This window comes from Coturnix japonica, chromosome Z (assembly GCF_001577835.2).
Source record: "Coturnix japonica isolate 7356 chromosome Z, Coturnix japonica 2.1, whole genome shotgun sequence".
Taxonomy (NCBI): Eukaryota; Metazoa; Chordata; class Aves; order Galliformes; family Phasianidae; genus Coturnix; species Coturnix japonica.
The window spans coordinates 46,176,033-46,198,208 of NC_029547.1; the positions used below are offsets into that span (position 1 = coordinate 46,176,033).

General features: G+C 43.7%; 1 protein-coding gene across 3 annotated transcripts in view; it reads right to left on the bottom strand.

The window, feature by feature from the left end:
• The window catches only part of GNE (glucosamine (UDP-N-acetyl)-2-epimerase/N-acetylmannosamine kinase), a 30,090-nt gene that overhangs the window by 7,348 nt on the left and 566 nt on the right, over window positions 1–22,176 (bottom strand). The window contains exons 1-7 of one of the 3 annotated variants that reach the window (XM_015849507.2): window positions 19,712–19,838; window positions 7,274–7,482; window positions 6,254–6,705; window positions 5,627–5,779; window positions 4,992–5,204; window positions 4,220–4,307; window positions 1,325–1,535 (exon numbers count right to left, since the gene is read on the bottom strand). In XM_015849507.2, coding sequence (XP_015704993.1) covers window positions 1,325–1,535; window positions 4,220–4,307; window positions 4,992–5,204; window positions 5,627–5,779; window positions 6,254–6,705; window positions 7,274–7,482; window positions 19,712–19,762 — 1,377 coding nt within the window. In that variant the 5' untranslated portion in view covers window positions 19,763–19,838. Of the gene's footprint in view, window positions 1–1,324; window positions 1,536–4,219; window positions 4,308–4,991; window positions 5,205–5,626; window positions 5,780–6,253; window positions 6,706–7,273; window positions 7,483–10,983; window positions 11,078–19,711; window positions 19,839–22,176 lie in introns of those variants that run through there. The other 2 variants (XM_015849506.2, XM_015849508.2) reach the window with 2 other exon arrangements.

The following is a 22,176-nucleotide window of genomic DNA, read 5'->3' on the forward strand; positions in this document are numbered from 1 at the left end:
TCTTAACTGTATTCTCATCATCACCTGGGTAATAATTATTTCAAGTATTTTAACACGATACCTAAATAATACTTACGTCATTATTACCCCTACCTTGAAGCTCACAAGTTCAAGTAGATATTCTGTAATTCAGGGAAATCAGCTGATGATCATGGGGGTGTATTTACTTGTTTCTGTAAAGGACACCTTTGCAAGTGATCCGACACCAGGCTGATACTGATGCCATTTTGGTAGCTTCACTTATTCCTTTTAGGACTTCAGTTTTCATTACCTTTCACCAACTATGTTACTAAGTCAGTTGGCGAGCACTCATGACATGCTGTCTGTAAGAAGCAAAGCTATGCACACAGTGCATCCTTATCTGTTCCATGGCACAGGCAAAGAAAAGGCTCTCACTGTACCACATTACCAGACAAATGGGTAGGTGAAGTTCTAAGCATTAACTCTCCATACACACTCTAACAGCTGTAATTTCAAGCCTATTTCAGAAGAAGTTCCTACTATTTCTGTGATGAAGATATCATACTATCCCAAACTACCTATTCCAGCTTTTGAATTTACAACTAAGTCAGATAGTAAAAAATCCTTTAGAATAATTTTCTACTCTGTAGTTTTAATCCATTGCTACTGCTTCATATAAATGCTGAACTGATTTTTCTCCTTGCAGAAGAGGCTTCTACATAACTTTTTTTTACCGCCAGTTTTTCTTCCCCATACTAAACAATTGCAGCTTGTTCAACTCCTCCCTGTTTTCCAGGCTTGTAATTAGTCTTTTATTTTTCACCTGATTCTCTACAAGTGGTCAACATCTCAGTGGTGTTACATCTTACACCAAATGCTTTTCCATTTACGGTTTGGTGCCATTACTGATCATGCTGCTGTGTAGGAAGATAGTAAGATTTTTGATTACTACCTTTTCTTCTCCAGATAGAAGAAATGCAAAACTCTGTATCTTGTGACCTCCCACTACCTCCTCTGAGCAGACTGCTTTTATACATACTGGCTGTTACTAAAAATGGTTCTCTGCATCTGTCACAGAGCTGTGTAAGTAAACAGAAAAGGAATGAGACAGGGTATGGAACCTTTCCCTCTTGGTTGATAAATGAAAAGCTGCACGGTGAGTTCAGGCAGCTTCTACAGGAAACCACCACATCAGAAACTTGCCCTGTACTTCTAAGACTGTATGACTTCGTTCAGATGGTAGACAACTAGGACCATGCTGTTTCTTTCCTCAAGTCTTCTGCATCCAAACCTATATCCATCGTAGGAAAAGAACCATAAAGCCCTCAGAAGTCTGCAGACTAGTAAGAAGGATAATATTTACCTTCATGCTGACAATTGCTACTCGGAGATTTGTTCCACCTAGGTCCACAGCCAAAGCACTCTGCGTTTCTAGGATGTGGTCTATATCTTGAGAGATATTATCTTTGACGGGAGGAAAACAGAATTTCTTCTGCAGTGGCTCTTTGAGATCAATAGATTTAAGGAACTTCAAAATCCTTGGAACAGCATTACCATCACCGTATATTTTTGAGCTAAGAAAAAGAAAAATAAATAAATCAATTTAAATGGAAGTAACACTGCAATCTGCAAATCTTTTTAAATGACAGAAGGCTGTAATATTGTATCATTACAAAATTCTGATATCGCTATTATGAGAGTGCTACACATTGGACTAGTATATTGTGGGATACAGTAGACAGAGTACAGTAGCTTGAAGATCACACACAACAGATTGTGCAAGCCTGACATTAGCTTCATTTAGGAATATGGAACATAGGATGGAAAAAATGGAAAGCTTTTAAATAGAAACAAACAAAAAATAAATAAGAGTTCAAAATTAAAGGCCCCTCAAAATAACAATCTAAAATCACAGATATTACGAATTAAGCTTCCGAACATGCTACACACACAGTCAATATATGCTTATCACAGAAACGATAAGTAGTAACAGTAATAAATGGTATGTTCACAGAATCATCGGGGTTGGAAGGGACTTCAGAGGATTATCTAGTCCAGCCCCTGGTAAAACAGGTTCCCTACAGTAGGTCCCACAGGAGAATATCCAGATGGGTTTTGAATGTCTCTGGAGAAGGAGATTCCACAACTTCTCCGGGCAACATACTCCACTGCTCTGTCACCTCCACAGTAAATAAGTTCTTCCCTGTGTTTGTACAGAACTTCCTGTGTTGCAGTTTTTGTCTGCTGCCTCTTGTCCTGTCACTGGGCACTACAGAAATAATCTGGCCACATCCATTTGACTCCCACACTTCAGATATTTATAAACAGTGACAAGATCCCCTCTCAGTCTTCTTTTCTTCAGGCTGAAGAGTCTGAGATCTCTCAGTGTTTCCTTATATGGGAGATGCTCCAGGCCCCTCATCATCTTTGTGGGGTCCTCTGATGGAGTCTCTTCTCCCCGTTCATTCATGTAGGTCTCCTGCCACCTTTGCAAAATTTCTTACTCTTAGGGATGCACTGATCTTGAGCTTAGAAGTGGTACTTGAATGTTAGCCAGCTCTCTTGGGCCTCCTTACCTTCCAATGCTCTAATCCATGGGATACCTCCAAGTAGGTCCTTGAAATGGTCAAAGTTGGCTCTCCTGAAGTTCAGAGTGGCCATCCTATTTAGTGCCTTTCTTCTTCCACACAAGGTCCTGAACTTCCCTATCTCATGATCACTGCATCCCAGACTGCTCCCAACCTTCACATCCCCAACCAGCCCTTCCTTGTTAGTAAGAACAAGGTCCAGCAGCACAGCTCTCTGGCTCCTCCACAATCTGCCACAAAAAGTTACCTTCACCTCATTGCAGAAACCTCCTGGACTGTGTGTTCCTGACAGTATTGCTTTTCCTGCAACTATCAGGGTGCTCAAAGTCTCCCATTAGAAACAGCACCTGTGACTGTGAGACTACTTTCAGCTGTCTGCAGAAGGCCTCATCAACTTCCTCCTCCTGATCAGGCAGCCTGTAGTAAACACCCACAATGGTGTCACCCATATTAACTCATGCTTTACTTCTCACCCACAAGCTCTCCACTCATTCATCATTCATCCCAAAGTGGAGCTCAACGCATTTCAGTTTTTCTTTCACAGAAAGAGCAACTCCAGCAGCTCACCTTACTGGCCTGTCTTTCCTAGAAAGGACATATCCATCCACGACAGCATTCTAGTCATGTGAGATGTCCCACCATGTCTCTATGGTAGCAATGAAATCATGGCCCTGTGACTGCACATAAGTCTCTGTCTCCTCCTGTTTATTCCCCATGCTGTATGCACTGGTATACAGGCACTTCAGAGAAGAAAAGGGAGCAGAGGATGCAGGTTTCCCTAGAGGGATGCAAGAGGATCCCCTGTAGCTATAAACAGCTGAGAGGCAGCTGGCTTTGTGGCTCCTGTCATGACACACAGCTAAAAAACATCTGCCACTATTCTGGTTGGCCTGATTCATCCCCCAGTTGATTGCAGTGGAATTTTATAGTCTCCTTTGGTTCTGCCCATGTTCTGCTTTACTGTATCCTCCATGCCCACATGAATGAGCAAAATGGGATTTGAAGTCTGTGCTCTTGACAATCTGTGGTACCCTCTCAGCAATATCCTGGATCTTGGCTCCTGGGCAGACCTCTCAAGACTCCCATTCACGTCAATTTGCTACAGATAAGTCTCATTTCTAAATATCTCTATACATAATATTATCAGACATTTAGTACTCCATTGTTTAGTTTTATTATTATACTGAAGTCTTTAACAAATATACTCTTGAGTCTTGTCCTTAATTAAACATATGTAATATCCTATAGTTTTTAAGAGCTCAGATGTCTTATAACTGAGGGTCAGTACTGGAAGTATGAAGAGCAGTGAATATATCCAGCAGCCTTTCTGAGAGCTTGCACTCATGGTTCTCCATTTAGCATGACTGAAGCCAATCCAGCTACAAAGTAGTGTGTCTTTCAAGCAGGTGTCAAAGGTAGACAGGCAGGATGTTCTCCCCCATGCTCTGTGTTATACTATGGAACGAACCATCCTCATAATTCTAGTCTAAAATAATGCATGAATTTTCTCCTCTTTGTTTTCTGCTGGATGTTAAACTACCAGTTATACCAAAGCATCATTAGTAACCTCAGATTAGCACACTAAAAGGTCTGTGATCAAATACCACAAATCATCTCTAAATGCTTTTCCTCTACCACTTCAACATCCTCCCAGAGTGAAACATACTTACCATGGATACTGTTTACCAAACTGGAGCTGTAGTGCATGCAGAATTTTATCCTGTGTGTCAGCATCACGAACATGAAGAACATTTTCACCTAAATGGTAAAAGTTAACAAAATAGGACAAGTCACCTACAGAAATGATGCCAGAGGATAAGAACTGCTTTAGATGAATCAGGAAGTAATTATTTTTGTTTCTTCTGAGCAGGAAACTACAGTCAAATCAACATTACTCTTCACTTTATGTGTACTTTCCAAATAAAGCAACGTTGACTCCTAGAGTACATTATCATGCCTAGCAGAACGTGTAGGGCAGAGTACTACTTTTCAAAAGAATTCTGTAAGTACAATGAAAACCATGGGCAAGTGGTTATTTATGTCAAATCTGCATGACTGAAGTATCACAATACAGACAATTCCTAATGTGGTGATGAGTTCCTGTTTCTAAAGTGAAAGATGCATACAAGTGAACATGAAAATAGCTATAGAGGACAACAGTTAGTTGCCTCTTCTGCTAAATGGGAAGCACTGCAAATGCAGTTATATATTTAACTTGTATACATATTAATGCTTCATTATCTCATCACTAACATGATACAGATATACAGGAATAGCCAGCAAAGCTGTAACAGGCCAAAAATTAAGTTGCACTGACACTGTAGGACAGTCTCTGTAAAGCATCTACTTTGCTTTACCAAGTACATTTACATTTACTTTACTAAGTGAAACAAAAAACCTTCAGAACTACAAAGAAATTGAAGTAATTATGCAAACATTTACCTGTTTCTCTTCCTGTCTGACGTGTCCCCAAGTTGATGACAGGTGTGCCAAATGCTCCCACTTCTCTGACACCACAACTGCTGTTACCAATCATGCAACCCGCATGGGCAACCAGCTGAATGAACTGGTCAAATGGGACATGCTTCACTGCCCGAAAATTGGGATGATGTTCAATGCCCTTCTTCCTCATCACCCGAACCATCTCTTTGCTTCCTACAGAAAAACAGAAGACATGAATAAATGAATCAAGTTCACTGAAAGTCTCAACACACAAAGAAGCTAATAGTCTACTGAACTGTCATCTCTGAGTTGTTTTCATTCTCTTTCAGGCATTTAAGTTTAATCCCCAAAATCATTTCAACAAATCTAACATATTTTTCAGTTAGTGCAGGAGGCATTACACATTGCTTCCACATGTAATACACTTTCCCTTCATCATCCTTCCCACACTGAAAAGCTGAAATGTCCTCCAGCAATTTGGACACGGAGTTGCAGTGGATGCAGATCTGATGCTGAGATCATCCAGCTATTTCCATCCAGCTGGAGATTCTGGGAAAAAGCACTCTGTGTGAACCAATTTATGCTTTACAACCAGTTGTAAACCAATTCTTCTGTCATGCAGGCATTTTACTCACCTGCATCTACATTGGGGAACAGAACAAGTGTTCTCTTGTTAAAGGAAATGAGTGCATCTAGTGTCAGTTCAAACATCTTTATGGAATGCTTAATATCTGTGGTTACAGGATGTTGCAGAGCAACTATATAATCTCTGGGTTTAACATCTTCACCTGTTCAAATGGAAAAAAAAAGAAAGTGTTTGTTGTTTTTCAGCAGCAGAGAACAGTAAGAGGAGTGAGTGATGTAACAGCTTATTATTTGCCTCTCTAGACATGATTCACAACTTTTACCTCTCCAAAGCACAACACACTGTTAACTTTCAGGCCTAGATCTAAATCTCTGCTGGTCTAAACCAGAGCCAAGGGCTGTTCTCACATCTCTCTAAGTCTGTAATAACACGACAGCTCTGAAGCTGCTCCTAACTTGCACTGATGGCAGCAAGAAAAGAATCTACCTGAAGGGCTGCTTCACAACAGGAGACAAGTAGGTTTGATCAATCTTACTGTGATTTGCGATTCTCATTATCATTCACTGCTCAGGTTTTAGATCCCCAGTTGATCCCCACAGCACCACAGACCATGGATTAAGAACTCAGCGAGTTTGTCTAAAGTCATTTGAAAACCATAAAGAGGTGAATTGCTTACCCAGCCACATGCGTATAACGCTCATGTAGTCCTTATTTTTGGCAGAGAGAAGCTTGTCATACGAGGGACAACCTGCTAAAAGGATGCGATCGTGGTCTTCACACATGGCTATCAAATGCTGCTCTGCACTCCTTGTGCAGCACACGTGGTAATGGGCCAGTTTGGTTATAGCATGTCTAATAGAGTCGTCAATGGTCCCACTGACTTCCCCACCTTCAATGTGAAGAATGCGAATATTCATCAGGGCTGCAGATGTGGCTAGTGCCAAAGCATCGAATCTGTCACCATGAACTATCATTATGTCAGGTTTCAGACGGTTCAGGACATCTGGTAACTTCACTAATGCGAGACCTACTGATTCCACCATGGCTGCTTCATCCTCCCCTCTCACAATAGTGTGCAATCTTGTATGAATATCAAAGTCATCTTGTTCAATCATGCGATAAGTGTTACTGAAGGTAAGAGAGAAAGTGTTAGAGGAAATAGAATTTGGGTTTGCAACAACACAGCTTGACAAAATAACTGCATACTAAAACACTAGAACCGTTGTACTATATTTGAACTAAGGCCTGTGGATCAAGTCTCCCCCACCATGAAAACTAACCTGGGCACACTCTAGTCTATACAAAGATCATCCCCCCTACTCCAATTCCATCAAGTTTTCTGGACACCTTTAATAAAACGTTTTGCTGAGCATGCTCCAGATTCTATGGTAAGTCTGAATGAACTGAATTTCTCACTTTGTTAGAAACTGTTGAAAAACTCAGTTCCAGCACTTACACAAAGCTTTCTAAAGTTCCAAGACTGATTCATTAAAAATAAATAAATAAATAAATAAATATAAAACAATCTTAGAAGATTCTGAAAAGTGAAACAGAATATATCAATAATGTATGAAAAATGAGGTTTAAAATTTTGTTATGTGCTTCCGTGACAACAAGGATTCTGAGACCCAGTATTCATGACTTTACTGCCAACATTTCAGAAACAGAATGGGAGAGGTAGAAAAATCCACCTTACCCATAATCATCAATCAAGTGGGAGCCAAGCACTACGACATCAAGCTCAAAGAACTGTGGTTCTGCCTTAATACCAAACATAATAGGAGCTAATTTAGAATAATCAGCACGGTTGCAAGTAGCAACACAGACACGAAGTTTGCGGTTGTTTCCATTCTTCTCCATGTCTTCTTTTTGTTTCTGTCTTGAAAGATTCTTGAAATACAGTTCCTGTAAAATAAATGAACAAATAAGCAGAAACTATTAGTAACAATCGTATAGCAAATAAATGGCACACTTAATATATCATATAATATAATCATACATATGTAATAGATCATGCATAACTGCAGCGCAGAAGTATAGACATACTGCTTTACTCAGTGACAGCAGACAACCAATGCCTTGCAGTACAGATTTTAGAAAAAAAATAGGGTTGCTTTTTCCATTTATTTAGAACTCACTACTTAAACACGTTTTCTTCTATAAGTAAATCATGTATTCTACCTGAAGAGTATTTAAATACTATAAAATTCAATTGTAACTTTTAAACTGTGGAACACTGGAAAAGGGTGCTGGCAATGTAGCAAAACTACAAAGCTGTTGTCAACTTTGTCAACATTTTAATTTATTAATGATTTGGATGTGGGGATCAAGTGCACCCTCACTGAATTTGCTGACAATAACAAGTCAACAGCAGCAGAACATGAACCAGCAGTGTGCAAGAAGACCAACAGCATCTGAGCCTGTATCAGAAACAGACACCAGCAGGAGCAGGGAGCTTACTGTCTGCTTGCAATGGTGAGACCAAACCACGAATGCTGCATTCATTTTTGGGCCCCCTTGCTGCAAGGAGGATATTAAGTTACAGAGAAGTGTTCAGAGAACAGCAACGAAGCTGGTGATGGGGCTAGAAAGCAGAGTCATGAGAAATGACTGAAAGAAATGGGCTGCTTAATCTGGAGGAGGTTGAAGTGAGACCTCATCACTCCCTGGAAGTACCTGAAAGGAGGTTGCAGCAAAGAGTGTGTAGGTCTCTCTTCTCAGGTGATAAACACAAGGAGGAAAAACTCAAGTTGTGCCAGGGATTTTTTAAAATAGACATTAGGAAGAATTTCTTCCTCAAGGGTGTGATCAAGCACTGAAATAGGCTGCCCAGAGAAGTGGTGGAGTCCCCATCCCTGGAGGTATTTAAGAGACGTGCAGAGGCATAACTAAAGGAGATGGATTAGCAACCAGATTTGCTAGGTCAGGCAGCTGGTTGAACTTCATATGATCTTAAAGGTTTTTTCCAATTTAAATGATGCTGTAATTCTGAACAATAGAATGATTTTTTCTTATTCAAATGGAAATTTAAAATTTCTAGCTAAGAAAATTATTGGCACATAAGTAAATCAAAGGAAAAAAAAAACACACAACTATAATAAAATCACAGAATGGAGAAAACTGCTCAGAGATACATTCACTGATAGATTCTGTAAACAAAAAGAAAGTTGTTGCTCAAGCCAGTTTATGTATCTGTCAAACACAGTTTGGTGAAAGGCACTGAGTTAAATATTGACTCCTAATCCCTTTCATTCTATGTTGCAGGCCAAAGTACATCAAGATATTAAATAATACAACATTAGGTTAGGTTACTGTAAAAGAACAATTTTTGGAGTTAATAATGGCAATAATCATTTGTCGAGCTGGAGTATATTTCTGGGTGCTGTTGTTGTTTACTTTTAAAAAGGAGTCCTTGACAGTGAAAACCAACTGAATGTTTGGTTCTTGTGCTTTTTTGTTGTTTTTTTTCTTAACAAACAACACCAGCAGTTAATGTAACAAGACATTTCCTCTAATGGACTCTTCCAACCTGTTAAGTAGCTGATTAAGCTTTGTAATCACGTTTAATGTTTACCTACCCCACGTTTACCATTTTACCTTGCTCTTTTGACTTACTTCAGCCAAAAAATATACAGGAACCCAATGTACACCACTGCCTCCCTTTCTCCCCCCAGCAGAAACCACCGTTTTGGTAGGAGAACATCAGACCAGGTATGTTTTTGCAGTTCTCCTTCTGGGAATAACTGGATTTTAAATAAGTACTATCCTCAGGGTATGAAATCCGATGCTATGTCAGATTTTTACTGCTTTTTAGTGGCAAGTAAACAGGAGGTGACTTCTTCCAGCTTAATGCACAAGGACTGCTCACCTCTGACACAGATACAGCAGCATCAATCTCTCTACCCGTTCTGATAGCTAGGGAAGCTCTTCCCAAGCAGCTGCTGTGTAAGCATGACAATAACACTGACTGTCCAATTTCACGCTCCTTTAATTTTTGTTTTTTTACAGTGCAATAAAAGTTTGCTGTGGGGAAAACAGAGAATTACTCCTGCAAGGTCTTGGAAGGATCAGATTTTGTACTTTCACAGAAGATTCAAGGTCAGACGACAGCCTGGGGTTACATGCTGTGCACTGCACACAACACAGAAAGGAGAGATTATTTTTTTTCCTAATATAACTCCATCAGTCAGGATTCACTTTTGAGAACGAAAGAAGAGCAGCAAAAAGCAACGACAGCTGCCATGACTGAGCTCATCAGAAATGGCATTTCTCATTCAGCCCTGTAATCCAACAGTGCCAACCACCTCAAGCAGAAGAGATACAACCTGGAACTTCAGCAATTTATTCTTGTGACAAATAAAGCTGAATTCTATAAATTCAGCCACAAATTAATAGCATTTGCTCTACAGTGAGCTGTTACATTTGTATTTTCATTAGGCTTAAAAAGCACTGTGTTAATTAAATGCTGGTTTACACTTTCAGATGGTCACACCTCAAACTAATTACTTCCTCCCGCCAGAACTTCCGCAGTTATGTGTTTAGATGGTGGCTGCTCTAATTTGACCTCATCGTTCTTTGCATCCAACGGGCTATTAATATTTTAAGTATATGTATGGTGTTCAGTCCCTCGAATTGAAAATGGGAGAAAAAGTGCTTGCAGACTCCCAGAGACACATACCATTAGCTCAGGGTGCACGTTACCCTTTATCACCTTGAATCACACCACCTGCACTCAGACCTTACAGCATCTCTGCTCCCCCAGCTCTAAACCAGCCCCTTCTGGAGATGCTCCTGAGCAGGACATCCCAGCTCTGCGTGTGTAAAAACAGCGATGAATTCAAATGAAATCACAGGGAAGATGCACGCGTGTCTTTGAAGCTGCACGAATGACGTTCCCAGATCAGACACAAACCTCTCACCAGAGTCCCCTGCCGCACACACATTCCACATTTCAGTTTCGGTCAACGTTAAGTTTTGGGCAGCCCCAAAGCGGGATTATTTTTAGTACCTTGCTGACCCTCTGCAGCACAACTTTAACAAACAAACCGCCGTGAGCCACCCGCAGGCCTCGGTTCAGGCGGCGGGTTCGGGAAAGACCAGACGCATTTTCCCGAACCTCGCAGGCTCCCCCCTTAAGACAAACGACCCGCAGCTCCCCGAACCGAACCACCCGCAGCAGCAGCAGCATTGAGGCGCTCCTCCCCACACGCTCGCTCCTCCTCCCCCCGGGTCCCACCGCCTCACCGGGGCCCGCTTCCTCCCCGCGCCCATCTCCGCCGCGCCCAGCCATGCGCGCCCCGCCCGGCGATGCCCACAGAGGCCCCGCTGCTCCGCCGGCTGCCCGCAGCCCGCAGCCCTCCCTTTACCGGGGCCCATCCGCCCCGGTAGGGCCCGCTGTGCAATCACCTCAGCCGGCGGCCGCCTCTCCCCTTGCCGCGCAGTACCGTGCGGAGCCGCGCGCATTGCAGCCCCGCCCACGGGGGGCGGGGGGCGACGGCCCGCCTGTCTGTCAGCGGCTGCCCGGGGCCGTAGACTGTGCTGTGCAGTGTGGCAGATCTGTGTGCTTCAGATGACTGTAAGACACGTAATTTTCTCAGACTGGGTCTGACCTGGATCTGGGTTCTATTCCTCTACACCCGCTACGTTTCCCTATGGAAGCAGCTAAATAAAATGCTGTAGTGCCACATAATCCTGTAGTGCCGCATAATCGCTGACAATAGCAGGACACGGGGAAATGGTTTTAAGTTAAAAGAGGGAAGATTTAGGTTGAATGTTAGGGGGAAGTTCTTCACTAGGAGAGTGGTTAGGCCCTGGAACAGGCTGCCCAGGGAGGTTGTGGATGCCCCGTCCTTGGAGGTGTTCAAGACCAGGTTGGACGGGGCCCTGGGCAACCTGATCTAGTAAATGTGTATGTTTGGTGGCCCTGCCAGGCAGGGGGGTTGGAACTACATGATCCTTGAGGTCCCTTCCAACCCGGGTCATTCTGTGATTCTGTGACAAAGGAGGGTTCTCAGCTGCGATTTTCCTCCCTGTGACGGATCTCTGATTAGTGCCGCTGAAGCCTGAGAAACTGACAGACTGATGTGGCAGGGCCATCCATCCTCAGACACTTAGAAAATACCAAGCTCATGTCACATTCATCTATTTGGCACCTATGCTCTGACAGTTCTTCAGTCCAAAGCGTATCTTTATTCATCCCCCCCCCCAAGGGCTTCTCAATTACTATAACACTGGCCCACGCCATCAGAGGTGGTACAGCAGTAGAGGTGGATCCTTCCCACCACTATCCCATTACACACTGTTGTCGTGTGACTGGTGGTGGCAGAGGGGCAGTCTGACACCACAGCAGCTGACATGGAAGCGTATATGAAGCAAAGGTGTGTCACTGAATTCCTCTGTGCAGAAAAAAATGGTACTCATTGGCTTTCATTGAAGCTTGGTGAACTTTTATGGGGACCAAACAGAGGATGTCACATATTGAGGTGGTGTGTGGCATGTTTCAGCAGTAGTGACAGTGATGTGAAAGACAAGTCATGTTCCAGATGGCTACACACAGCTGTCACACCATGAAGCTAAGAGCGTGCTGATCAGCTCATCCATGCAGATAGGAAGATTATGAACAGAACTGAATATTGGCTCCTGTGCATGATGGTTGCAATGTCAGAATAGCACAAAGTTTGCACTGGTTGGGTGGGTCCCACAAATGCTCTCACAGAAAGAACACCATATGCAAGTTTGTCAGGACCTACTGAACCAACATGAGGCTGAAGATGACAGTTTCCTGGATCACATTATTACCGGTGACGAGAGGCGGTGTCTCCACTATAAGCTGGAGTCAGAATGGTCATTCATCAAGTGGTGACAAGTGAATTCCTCATCAAAGAAAAAGTTCAAGACACAGCCCTCAGCAGGTAAAGTGATGTGCACTGTCTTTTGGGATAGGAAAGGGATGACCCTCCTGGATTTCCTGGAAACCAGACAAACCATCAGTTCTGTCTGCTATGTGATGACACTGACTAAGATGCAGGCTCAAATGTCCAGCGTCAAGTCAGAGAAGAAGACAACCTTTCTCTTGCAACACAGTAATACCAGGCTCCATACCAGTTTGAAGATGGTGGAGTGCACTGCCAGTCTTGGTTGGACTGTCCAACCATTCCCACCACATAGAGGGGTACCTTCCAACTTCGTCTGTTCAGGCTGATGAAAGATGAACTCTGTCACCAACATTTTCCTGGCAACGAGGTAGCCTTCACTGGTGCACACTGATAAAAGAGCAGCATGCAGGCTCTGCTCATCACTGTCAAAAAGCACAGCTATTGGTGGGGACTATGTTGAAAAAGAGTGTTTTGTAACTGAGAATTTACTCTTCAAAACAGTGCTGTTGTGCTCTTTGTTGTAGTTTTCTTGTAGGTAAGTAGGAGACATTACTTTCAGATCAACCTACGTAATGTGTGTTACATCCCTTCTGCTTTCAATTTCAGCTTCGCAAAAAAGAGAAGCTCACAGCACCTCCTGCAGGCAACTCAACTGAAAAAAAAAAAAAAAAAAAAAAAAAAAAAAGTTGCCTTTTCTCACAAGGTTTTGATAAACAAGTATGAAAATTTTCAGCCATAAAACATCTTAAGAGGCTTTTGTGGCAATTTATTAAGGAAAGAAAGAAACAAAAAACAATCCACCAAAGGCAATACTTGTCCCTGGGAATATTTCAAACTCTACTTGAAATTGATTGTTTCCAAGAGAGAAAGAATATCTAAGCTGAATCAGTAACTGAAGATGGGCTTACTTTTTTTTTTTCCAGAGAGGGCATGTTTGAATGGTTGCTGACAGTGCCACTGCCTTCTGCACGGAAATTACCTCCTCCCACCCAAAAGCACAGGAATGTGTCTTTTTAAATCAACATCTACGTCAAGTGTAGGTGTTATCTCCCTCCTTAACTCCCCATTTACATCTGTTTGATTTATGCCAAAACCAGTTGCTGAGTATAAGGAAGTGAAAACTCAGTCTAAGAGTTTCACAAGTAACCAAAAGCAGCCGTGCATATCCTTGTGCATTGTGCCAGCAAAAAAATGCATGAAAGAGCTTGAATAATAAAGGTGAGGGCATAGTGCTTCCAGGACAGCTGGTCCCTCTGATGCAGCCACTCTTTCTGAAGAAAGTGGTGTCCAGCAGCGTTCAGCTGCTGTGAATGCACTCTGTTGTGAATGTACCTCATAGGAAAAGACTGGGTAACAACTACTATATGATATAAGGAGAATACAAGCAGATGCACACAGCAGGAAAAGCATAACAAGATACTGCCTTTCTGCATTTTCTTCTTTGTTCTTCACAAAACTACCAGGTGAGCAGTGCACAGTCAATACTTACAGCAAGCAACCACAGCAGTTTTAGGTCAGTATCACCACAGCATGGGCTTGCAGCTTATATCTGATGTTTCAGAGGAAGGGGAGATAGGGAAGATGAGACAAAGTTGTTTATGCTATGCAAGATTTGGGGTTTTATTTCCTCCCCCTCACAGCACAGATTTCTCACATCCTTGATAATAATTTAGATGACATGGATGCTGGTAAGGTTTTTGGCACAGAGTTCCTTGCCAAGGAAGAGGAAATTAAAGAATATCTGAAAATCAAAGAATATATGATAAAATGAGGTCCATCAAAACCAGGTGAGGAGAACTGAGATTGTCATTGAAATTACAGGAATCGGATAAAGGCATCACAAGACTTTAAAGTTGCTAGTGTTCTATAACAGATTAATAATCTCTTTCTTACGGTTATGGTAACATCATGGTTTTTGGTGGATTATTATATAACTTATATTTACCTATAGAATTTGAATCAAGTTTCCAGTAACTTGCTAGAGTAGCAATAGTCACATAGTATGAAAGGCAGCCTCTGTTCTGGTGGGCTCTTTGGCCAAGGAGGGCTAAGATAGAACATATCTAAAACCCACGCAGAAGAGTGCTTACGACGTCAATGTGATTTATATCACTTCATTCAATCTCTGATGACTTGAGCCTACATCTTCAGCTGAAAGAAACTTTACACAAGTTGGGTGTTTTTTTTTGTTTTGTTTTTCCCCCCCACCCTGTCTCTCTAAAAATAAAATAGTGGATCTGATCCACTTTCTGCTGCCATCACATGATCCACTCTGCTTGTGAGATCAATCCAGTGCTTTAAGGGTCTGTTTTCTTTTACTCAGGTTAAAAGCTCTTAAGGACGTGGTTTGTCTGTTTCAAGTTCCACTCGTGTACACTTCTGCTAGAATAAACATGATTGCTATTGCTGATTCATGCTTGTTGACACACGTCAAGCATCCACTAGGGGATACAGAACACTTCAAGCTGGTTTTGAAGCAGCTGGAGTTGAATAATGATGGCAGCCTAGCTGGGGTGATGCTTGTAGCAGGATTTTCAAGCAGGATGGCAGGATGCAGTCTGCTGAAGCCTGTGCTGTGTCTAAGCCTCAGATAAGCAGAGAAGACAGTCTACTTAAAACTGGCTGAGATGTGTTCAAACAGGAATGCATACAGCCACTGTACCTAATTGAGAGAATTTGGACAAAAGCTAGGGAGGAATCAACTTGATTGCAAGCTGTTGTCATTAGATAAGAACAGTGGTAAGTCTGTCAACAAACAGATCTCACTTTTCACTTCATCTTCCCTTGGGAGTGGTATTTGTCAGGCATACTTGGTAAGGGAAAACATGAAGAAGAAATGGCCAAGTTAGCTCAGTGCAAATGCCTCTCAAATGTGAAGGACAAGAGAGCAGAACAAAGTTCTACTTAGCTTTCTCAGTTCTCATCACTCTGAGCTTCTATCACAACTTGTTAATTCACTTTAAAGAGGCACAGTTGCAAAGCATAACTTGATCTGCTATCTGGCTTTCAAGAGGAAGCTAAAGCTGCATCTTTTCTCCTCCATGCATGTTGTATTAAAACAACCCTAAAGATGTAAGATACCAAAATTATGATCTGCCAGTAGTGCTGTGGCTCTAATCTTGTGTTCCACATTCCACCCAGCACTTGGCCCTCACTGCAACCTTCCTTTCAGTGATGGACTGGTGCTGGCCATTTTTGTCTCAACGGGTGCAGACAATGAGGGCAGATCAGACTCCCTACCCATAGACGAGTTTCTGTTCTTGTGGGTCTGTGCAGGTTTGCAAGCTCCAACAAAGGTGCTGAGATGTGCTGCCATGGAACAGGAAGTGCGACAGGCCAGAAGCAGAAATGCACATCTACTGATAGGACTGCCTGATTTTCCCTACTTCCAATTGAGATATGTTATTGAAAATAATATTAAATGGCCGGCAGTGAGGAATGTTGCAGCACCAAACTCTGTCCTTCTGTCAGTATTAACAAATACTTCCTGCACTGTGAGCAGGTCTGGAAGTTTCTACTTGTTCATCTTGTCCAGATAGTACATAAGCTTTACAGCTTTTTTATAGCTCCTAATGAGCCGTGTGTGTGTGTGTGTGTGTGTGTGTGTGTGTGTGTGGTGTGTGCATAGCAAGAAATGGGCAAATCTTCCTGACTCGTAAGCCTGTAACATACCGGGTCCAGTTACGCAAGCATCATTTTTCTTTGTGTGACTTTTAGAGCAGTCTTAAATCCTACACTATTAAGTGGCTGTTATCTGGTCCTGAAACAATGTTGTATTTTGGTATCCTTGCAGAAATGCTGTGAAGGGCTCAAATGACAGTCAAAAGCACAACATGGTTGGACTAGATGATCTATGGTTGGACTAGATGATCTTCTAGGTCTTTTCCAACCTTGATAATTCTGTGATTCTGTGAACATTTTCTGCATCAAGCACTATCTAAAAGTATATTTTTATTTTTAATTCTGGGTCAGGGAGAGAACAACCTCCTTCTTCTTTTTTTTGTTTTGTTTGGACTATCTATTGCCCATATTTTCATTACTAGCAATCTCCAGAAATGGTTTTGTTCTCCAAACAACAAGCAAAAGTCAAGGAAAAGTAAGAACAAGCACACAAATTTAAAGGAGGCACCATCTCTATGGACTGTGCAAGAAGACTGCCACAGACCTTCCGTAAACGTGTTCTACTTGGGCAGGAAGCCAGGACTTTGTAAATGACAAAGAGCAAAGTTTTATAGTTCAGGGTGACATTTAGAAAGGGAAAAAAAAAAAAAAAAAAAAAAAAAGCAACTCACATGGTAAATGATAATTTACTTCTTTCCTTCCTTCCTTTACACAGTTAACTGGAACATAAAATCACGTCTAAAGTATCTGAGTGATGATCAGCAGTTATTCTTAGTTAAGTTCCAGGACAGTCTCATTTTCTCAGCTGGACTTCTATGCGTGGTATTTCATTAGGGCTTTGATTTGGTACTCAGTGTTTGAATGAAATAGTCTCAGATTACAAAGTAAAAACTACTGCTAAAATATTTACTGACTTTGCGGGAAAGGCAGCACTCCCAATAGGTGCTCCATGGGCTGTACTGAGGCTCTATGGGAAAGGCCATATGCCTGAAACACCACCAGAGACAAGCAGCCTATTTTCCCAAGGCGAGATGTGTGCCAGGATGTAGAAGGCCACCCAGAGCCATATGGTTACAGGCACCTTCTGATCAGCTTGGCTACGGAGGCAGTCATGTTAAAAATCAGCATAAGCATCCCTGCCTTTGACTAAGGGGACTATTTGCCAGTGCTTTCTAAAATCCTGCCAGGCAGTTCTGGAGTACTGACCCTGCGTAGCACACTCTCGTGTCTTACACAAATCCTTTGAGCTATCTCATTCTTTTACAGTAGAATTATGAGAAAAATGTGGCAATTGGAAAAGGATTTTCAAAAGGATGTTTTGCACATTTAAAGCAAGGTACTTAGCGGGAAAATCACCACGACCAACTCCCACCACATGGGATTATGCAGGTTTGCAAAAAAATGTTAGGGGGATCCTGGATTCTGCCCTAGTCTCATTTTTATGTAATGCATAAAAATCCCCTTTTCTTGAGCATCACAGGATTCTCAGTTCCTTAATTATTTCCCATGGCGTGGGCTGCCAACTGTCTCACTAGCTAAATACTCCAGGCTGCAGGTAGACTGGTTAAATATAACATGGCACAGGAGTAGCGAAGCAGAGGTGAGAATCCTTCTGGTAGGAGACCAAAAGTGAAAAGGTCCTCTCAGTTTTTGTGTAGTAACATTCTACTTTAAAGCCTGGGGGGGCTTCTGTTGCCCTCTGTAGCCATCTATGCTGCTCACTTCCTTGTTATGAATGGGGAGCTTTGACAAGGTTAGTTCCCATCTCTATGCTGGTTTACTCTTTTCAGATTCTGATGTCATGACATGACGGTGTCGTCTTTAAACTTAGGGCACCATGGGGAAATGCAGCTATAAGAGGTCAAAAAAACTTTGACAAAGAACTTTTTACTTAAAAATAAGGACTAGAGACACATTTGCAGTACTTGCTGGAAATCCACATTTTTAAAGATGTATCTTAGATGGATGCTGTCATTGGAGGATATCCAGGATAATGTTATTTCTCAGCACCTGCAGGGAGACTGGGAGCCAGATCTGAGCTCAAATCTGGCTGGGAAGCAAGAGGAAAGCCGGGATGTATAAAGACACACTTTGGAGAAAGAGGAATTTCTAGATGACATGGTAAGATTATTCAGATTCAAGCAGGACAAGACCTCTTTGCATGTACAGGAACACATCTTAGGTTTTGCAATTAGACAGATATCACAGAATCACAGAACTGTAGGAGTTGGAAGGGATCTCTGAAGATCATCCAGTCCAACCTCCCGCTAAAGCAGCTTCCCTACAGGAGGTCACAAAGGAGAGCATCCAGGCAGACTGTGAATAGCTCCAGAGAAGGAAACTCCTCAACTGCTGTGGAAAGCCTGTTACAGTGCTCTGTCACCCCCACAGTAAAGAAGATTTTCCTCATGTTCAGATGGAACTTCTTGAATCCCAGTTTGTGCCCTTTGTCCCTTGTTCCATTACTGTACACCACTAAAAAGAGCTTGGCTGGTAAGTACTGATAAGAACCCCTCTCAGCCTTCTCTTCCCCAGGCTGAACAGCCTCAGGTCTTTCTTTCTCTTTCCTCATAGAGGAGATGCTCCAGGCCCCTCATCATCTCTGTGTCCCTCCACCAGACTCTCTCTAGAAGTTCTCTGCCTTTCTTAAACAGAGGAGCCCAGAACTGGACACGATACTCCAGATATGGCCTCACCAGGGCAGAACAGAAGGTTCTGCTGGCCACACTCTTTTAAAAATTCAACCCAAGATACTATTGACCTTCTTGGCCTCAAGGGCACACTGCTGCCTCATGGCCAACCTACTGTCCACCAGCACAACCAGATGCTTCTCCACAGAGCAGATCTTCAATGTCTTTTCTACATCCTTCCTGCGTGCAGTCATACCTTCTGGTCACAGACACAAAAAAGGATGAGCAGCCATTGAACCTGCTCTACAGGTGGTACTTAGCAGCCAGTGGTAACCACTTTGGGCACAGCCAACCCTGTGCTGGGAGTGCTGCCCAAGGGGAAGAAGCAGGGACCTGCCCGGGGCTTGCTGGGCACCTCGAACCCCTTGGAGACACCTCGTCAGCCCCCATGGCTCAGCATCCCCTTCTCCCTGTGTCTAGCTCTTTTCTGCCTTTCCCTCAGCACCACCTTCACTTCACTTCCATTAGCTAAACGCCTTCAGAGAGAACCTACCCAGACATACTGCCCCACAGAGATGCAGCTCCCACACCCACCCACTGCCCGTATCCTGCTTGGGATGTGAATCCTCCAAGGCTCCACATCTTTTTTCTCAGCGCTCCCTTCAGAGCATCTGGCACAATGGGGCCATGCCTCAACGCCACCAGGACAAGTCACAAGAAAGACGGTGCCGGCTGAGCGAAGGCTTCCAGCTCCTGAACCTTAGTACAGCCTACCCAGTAAAGCCGAAGCCGCGCAGCACGGCGGACCTCCCCGCAGGGCGGCCAGCATCCCACGCGACACGCGGGGATCGGGGGCTCCATGGCGCATCCCGTCCGCCCGGCGCCGGCCCCGCGGGGTCCAGGTACGGCATCTCCGGGCGTCGCCCCGCTCCCGGGGGCTCCCCGCGGCCCCCACACCGCTTCACCCCCCTTCCCCGCGGGCTGCGATGAGCCGCGCCGCTGACTTACATGGGGGCCTTGGGCGGGCGGCTCCCGGCGCGGCAGCACGTTGGTGCCCATGGCCGAGCCGCTCGTCGCCGGTGCTGCCGCTGCCAGGCCGAGCGAGCAGAAGGAACGGGAGAGGAGCCCTGAGCCGGCGGCAGCGGCGGAGCCGTAAGCACCGCCCCGAAGGGCGGGGAGGAGGGAGGAAGGGATGCGCGAGAGAGGGAGGGGGCGCGGCGGGGGATGTTGCTGAGTCTCAGGGTCGTCGGGGGTGTGTGGTCCGACGGTGCCTTGCACCCCTGGAGCCTCGTTCAGCTCAGCTGCAGGGGCGGGGAGCTAGGGCCGAGGTGCTTGGGAGGCAAAGCCTACATGGCAACTGCATCGAACAGCGGTGCTTCCAAGTGCAGGTCCGGGAGGCAGCAGCAGCAGCGCGGACTTCGGGAGTCTGCCCCCAGCTGCTGCTTGCATCCGTGTACCCCATTTCAGGGCTGCGTCCTCTGTGGCTGCTTGCAGCTGCACTCCGTCCCCCGGGCAATGCTGCACGCTCACCCTGCTCCCGGACAGACCCTCAGCCCACACTCATACCGAGCTGCTGCCGCACCCGTGTGGCCCTGACTTGCAGGTTCCATGGTACAGCAGTTCTTCCCTGTCTGGCTTCTGGTCTTAGGCATACAAGCCTCGATATGTGCAGAGAAATTAACTGTCCCCAACCGTTCTCTCCTTTCCTACTGTTTTCCTGTGTTCTTGTCATAGAATCATAGAGTTGTTAAGGTTGGAAGAAAACACTAAGATTTTGTCCAACGATCAACCCACCACCGTTATGCCCAAACACATTCACCCTAACACCTTTATAGCACAACAGCTTCAATAAGCAGATCTGTGTCAGTTCTACTGGGCAGCTCCCACTCTGTGGCCAGATTTGTGCCTACATGTAATCAAATCTGCAGTAGTGGTCATAACCATCACCAAAAAAAATTGTAACTCAGGACCCACATGCTGCGCTAATGACTGCTTTCATCCCTCCTCTTGTAGCCATAGAAGTTTATAGTTTTACATTTCATTGCCATTGCGTTTCTGGTTGCTTGTTTTACACTGTTACGTACCTAAAAACCAGGCAGCTATAGGAAAAGGTTTCAAATTTGGACACTTGTAGAATAGGAGCTTGAGGAGGTAGTTTGCCATGAAACACATGTTGTGTTTTTCCCTGTTCTCCACACACATAACTGGCATAATTTTTTTTTTTTCTTTAAAGTGTTTTAAAGTACTTTTTTCCCTGTTCTTTGCTTTTTCTGTGTCAGAAAGTTACCTTAAATTTTTCTGTCAGCAGTCTGAACTGAAACCCATCTGTGCTACACTCTCTTCTATTAAGCCACATCTCTCCTTTATATTTTTGCAGCTCTTAGTGCTTCTCAACATTGAAACATCAACAGATTTTCTTCCCCCAGAGCAGTATTATGCGTATGTATGTATTTCCATATGTGCATAAATATACATAAGTCACTCTGACAGAAATGTCTCCTTTCTTAGTTCCTAAGGAAACGACCACAGGTACAAAGAGTGCAATAACACTATTTCAAAGAGCTGTGCATTTCCACCAGCAATGAACAAGAGCCTGCATGCAACTTTCATAACAATCTGCACCAGCAGAGGCAATCCACTGTTGGTATCACTGTGGCTGAAATGCACCACCCACTGCCTCACTGTGTGACATCTGCTGTTTGATCTCCATACACTTTCAGCAAGCACCGATAAACATCAGTGGGTACCATTTTTTTTTCTGCATGAAGGAATTTAGTGACACACCTTTGCTCCATCTGCACTTCCGTGTCAGATAACATTCTGTCAGATTGCCCCTCTGCTGCCGTGTCACACAGCAACAACATGTAATGGGACATTTGTTGGAAGGATCTGCCTCTACTGCTGTACCACCAACACCTATGATGGTGTGGGCCAACATTACAAAATAGGAGGTACTACTTTCTGAGAAGCCTCGTATAAGCAGGTATGTGGTTTTTTGAAGATTTACCTGTTATGGGAGATTTCAGAAAGCAAACTGTATCCATATGTTCCCATATCAATTGCTTGGCTACTGAAATTTCCCCAGTGGTAACAAAAAAGGCCTGTTAGAATTGGAGCACAAGGCTTTCTATTTTCTCTCAAACGGTGCAATATTAAAATAAATAAATAAATAACAAAAGAACCCCACCTAAATTCCCCCAGGCCCAACTTCCTTCTTACTGTACTTTTCCACCTTAGCAGAGATTGGTCATCTTGCTTCCCCAGACCTCAGTCACCACCTGTCTGGCATGGGACCTCTACTTCCTACTCTCCTGATGATTAATCCACTGCCAGAACAACTGGCCTTTGTTCTCGAGGGATAATAATACAAACTCATTCATCCAACTCACTTGTTCCTCTTGTACTATGTTAGAAAGCACTGAGTCTGCTAGGAGCTATGTCTGTGGGGGCACTTCCATTTTATCCTTACCTCC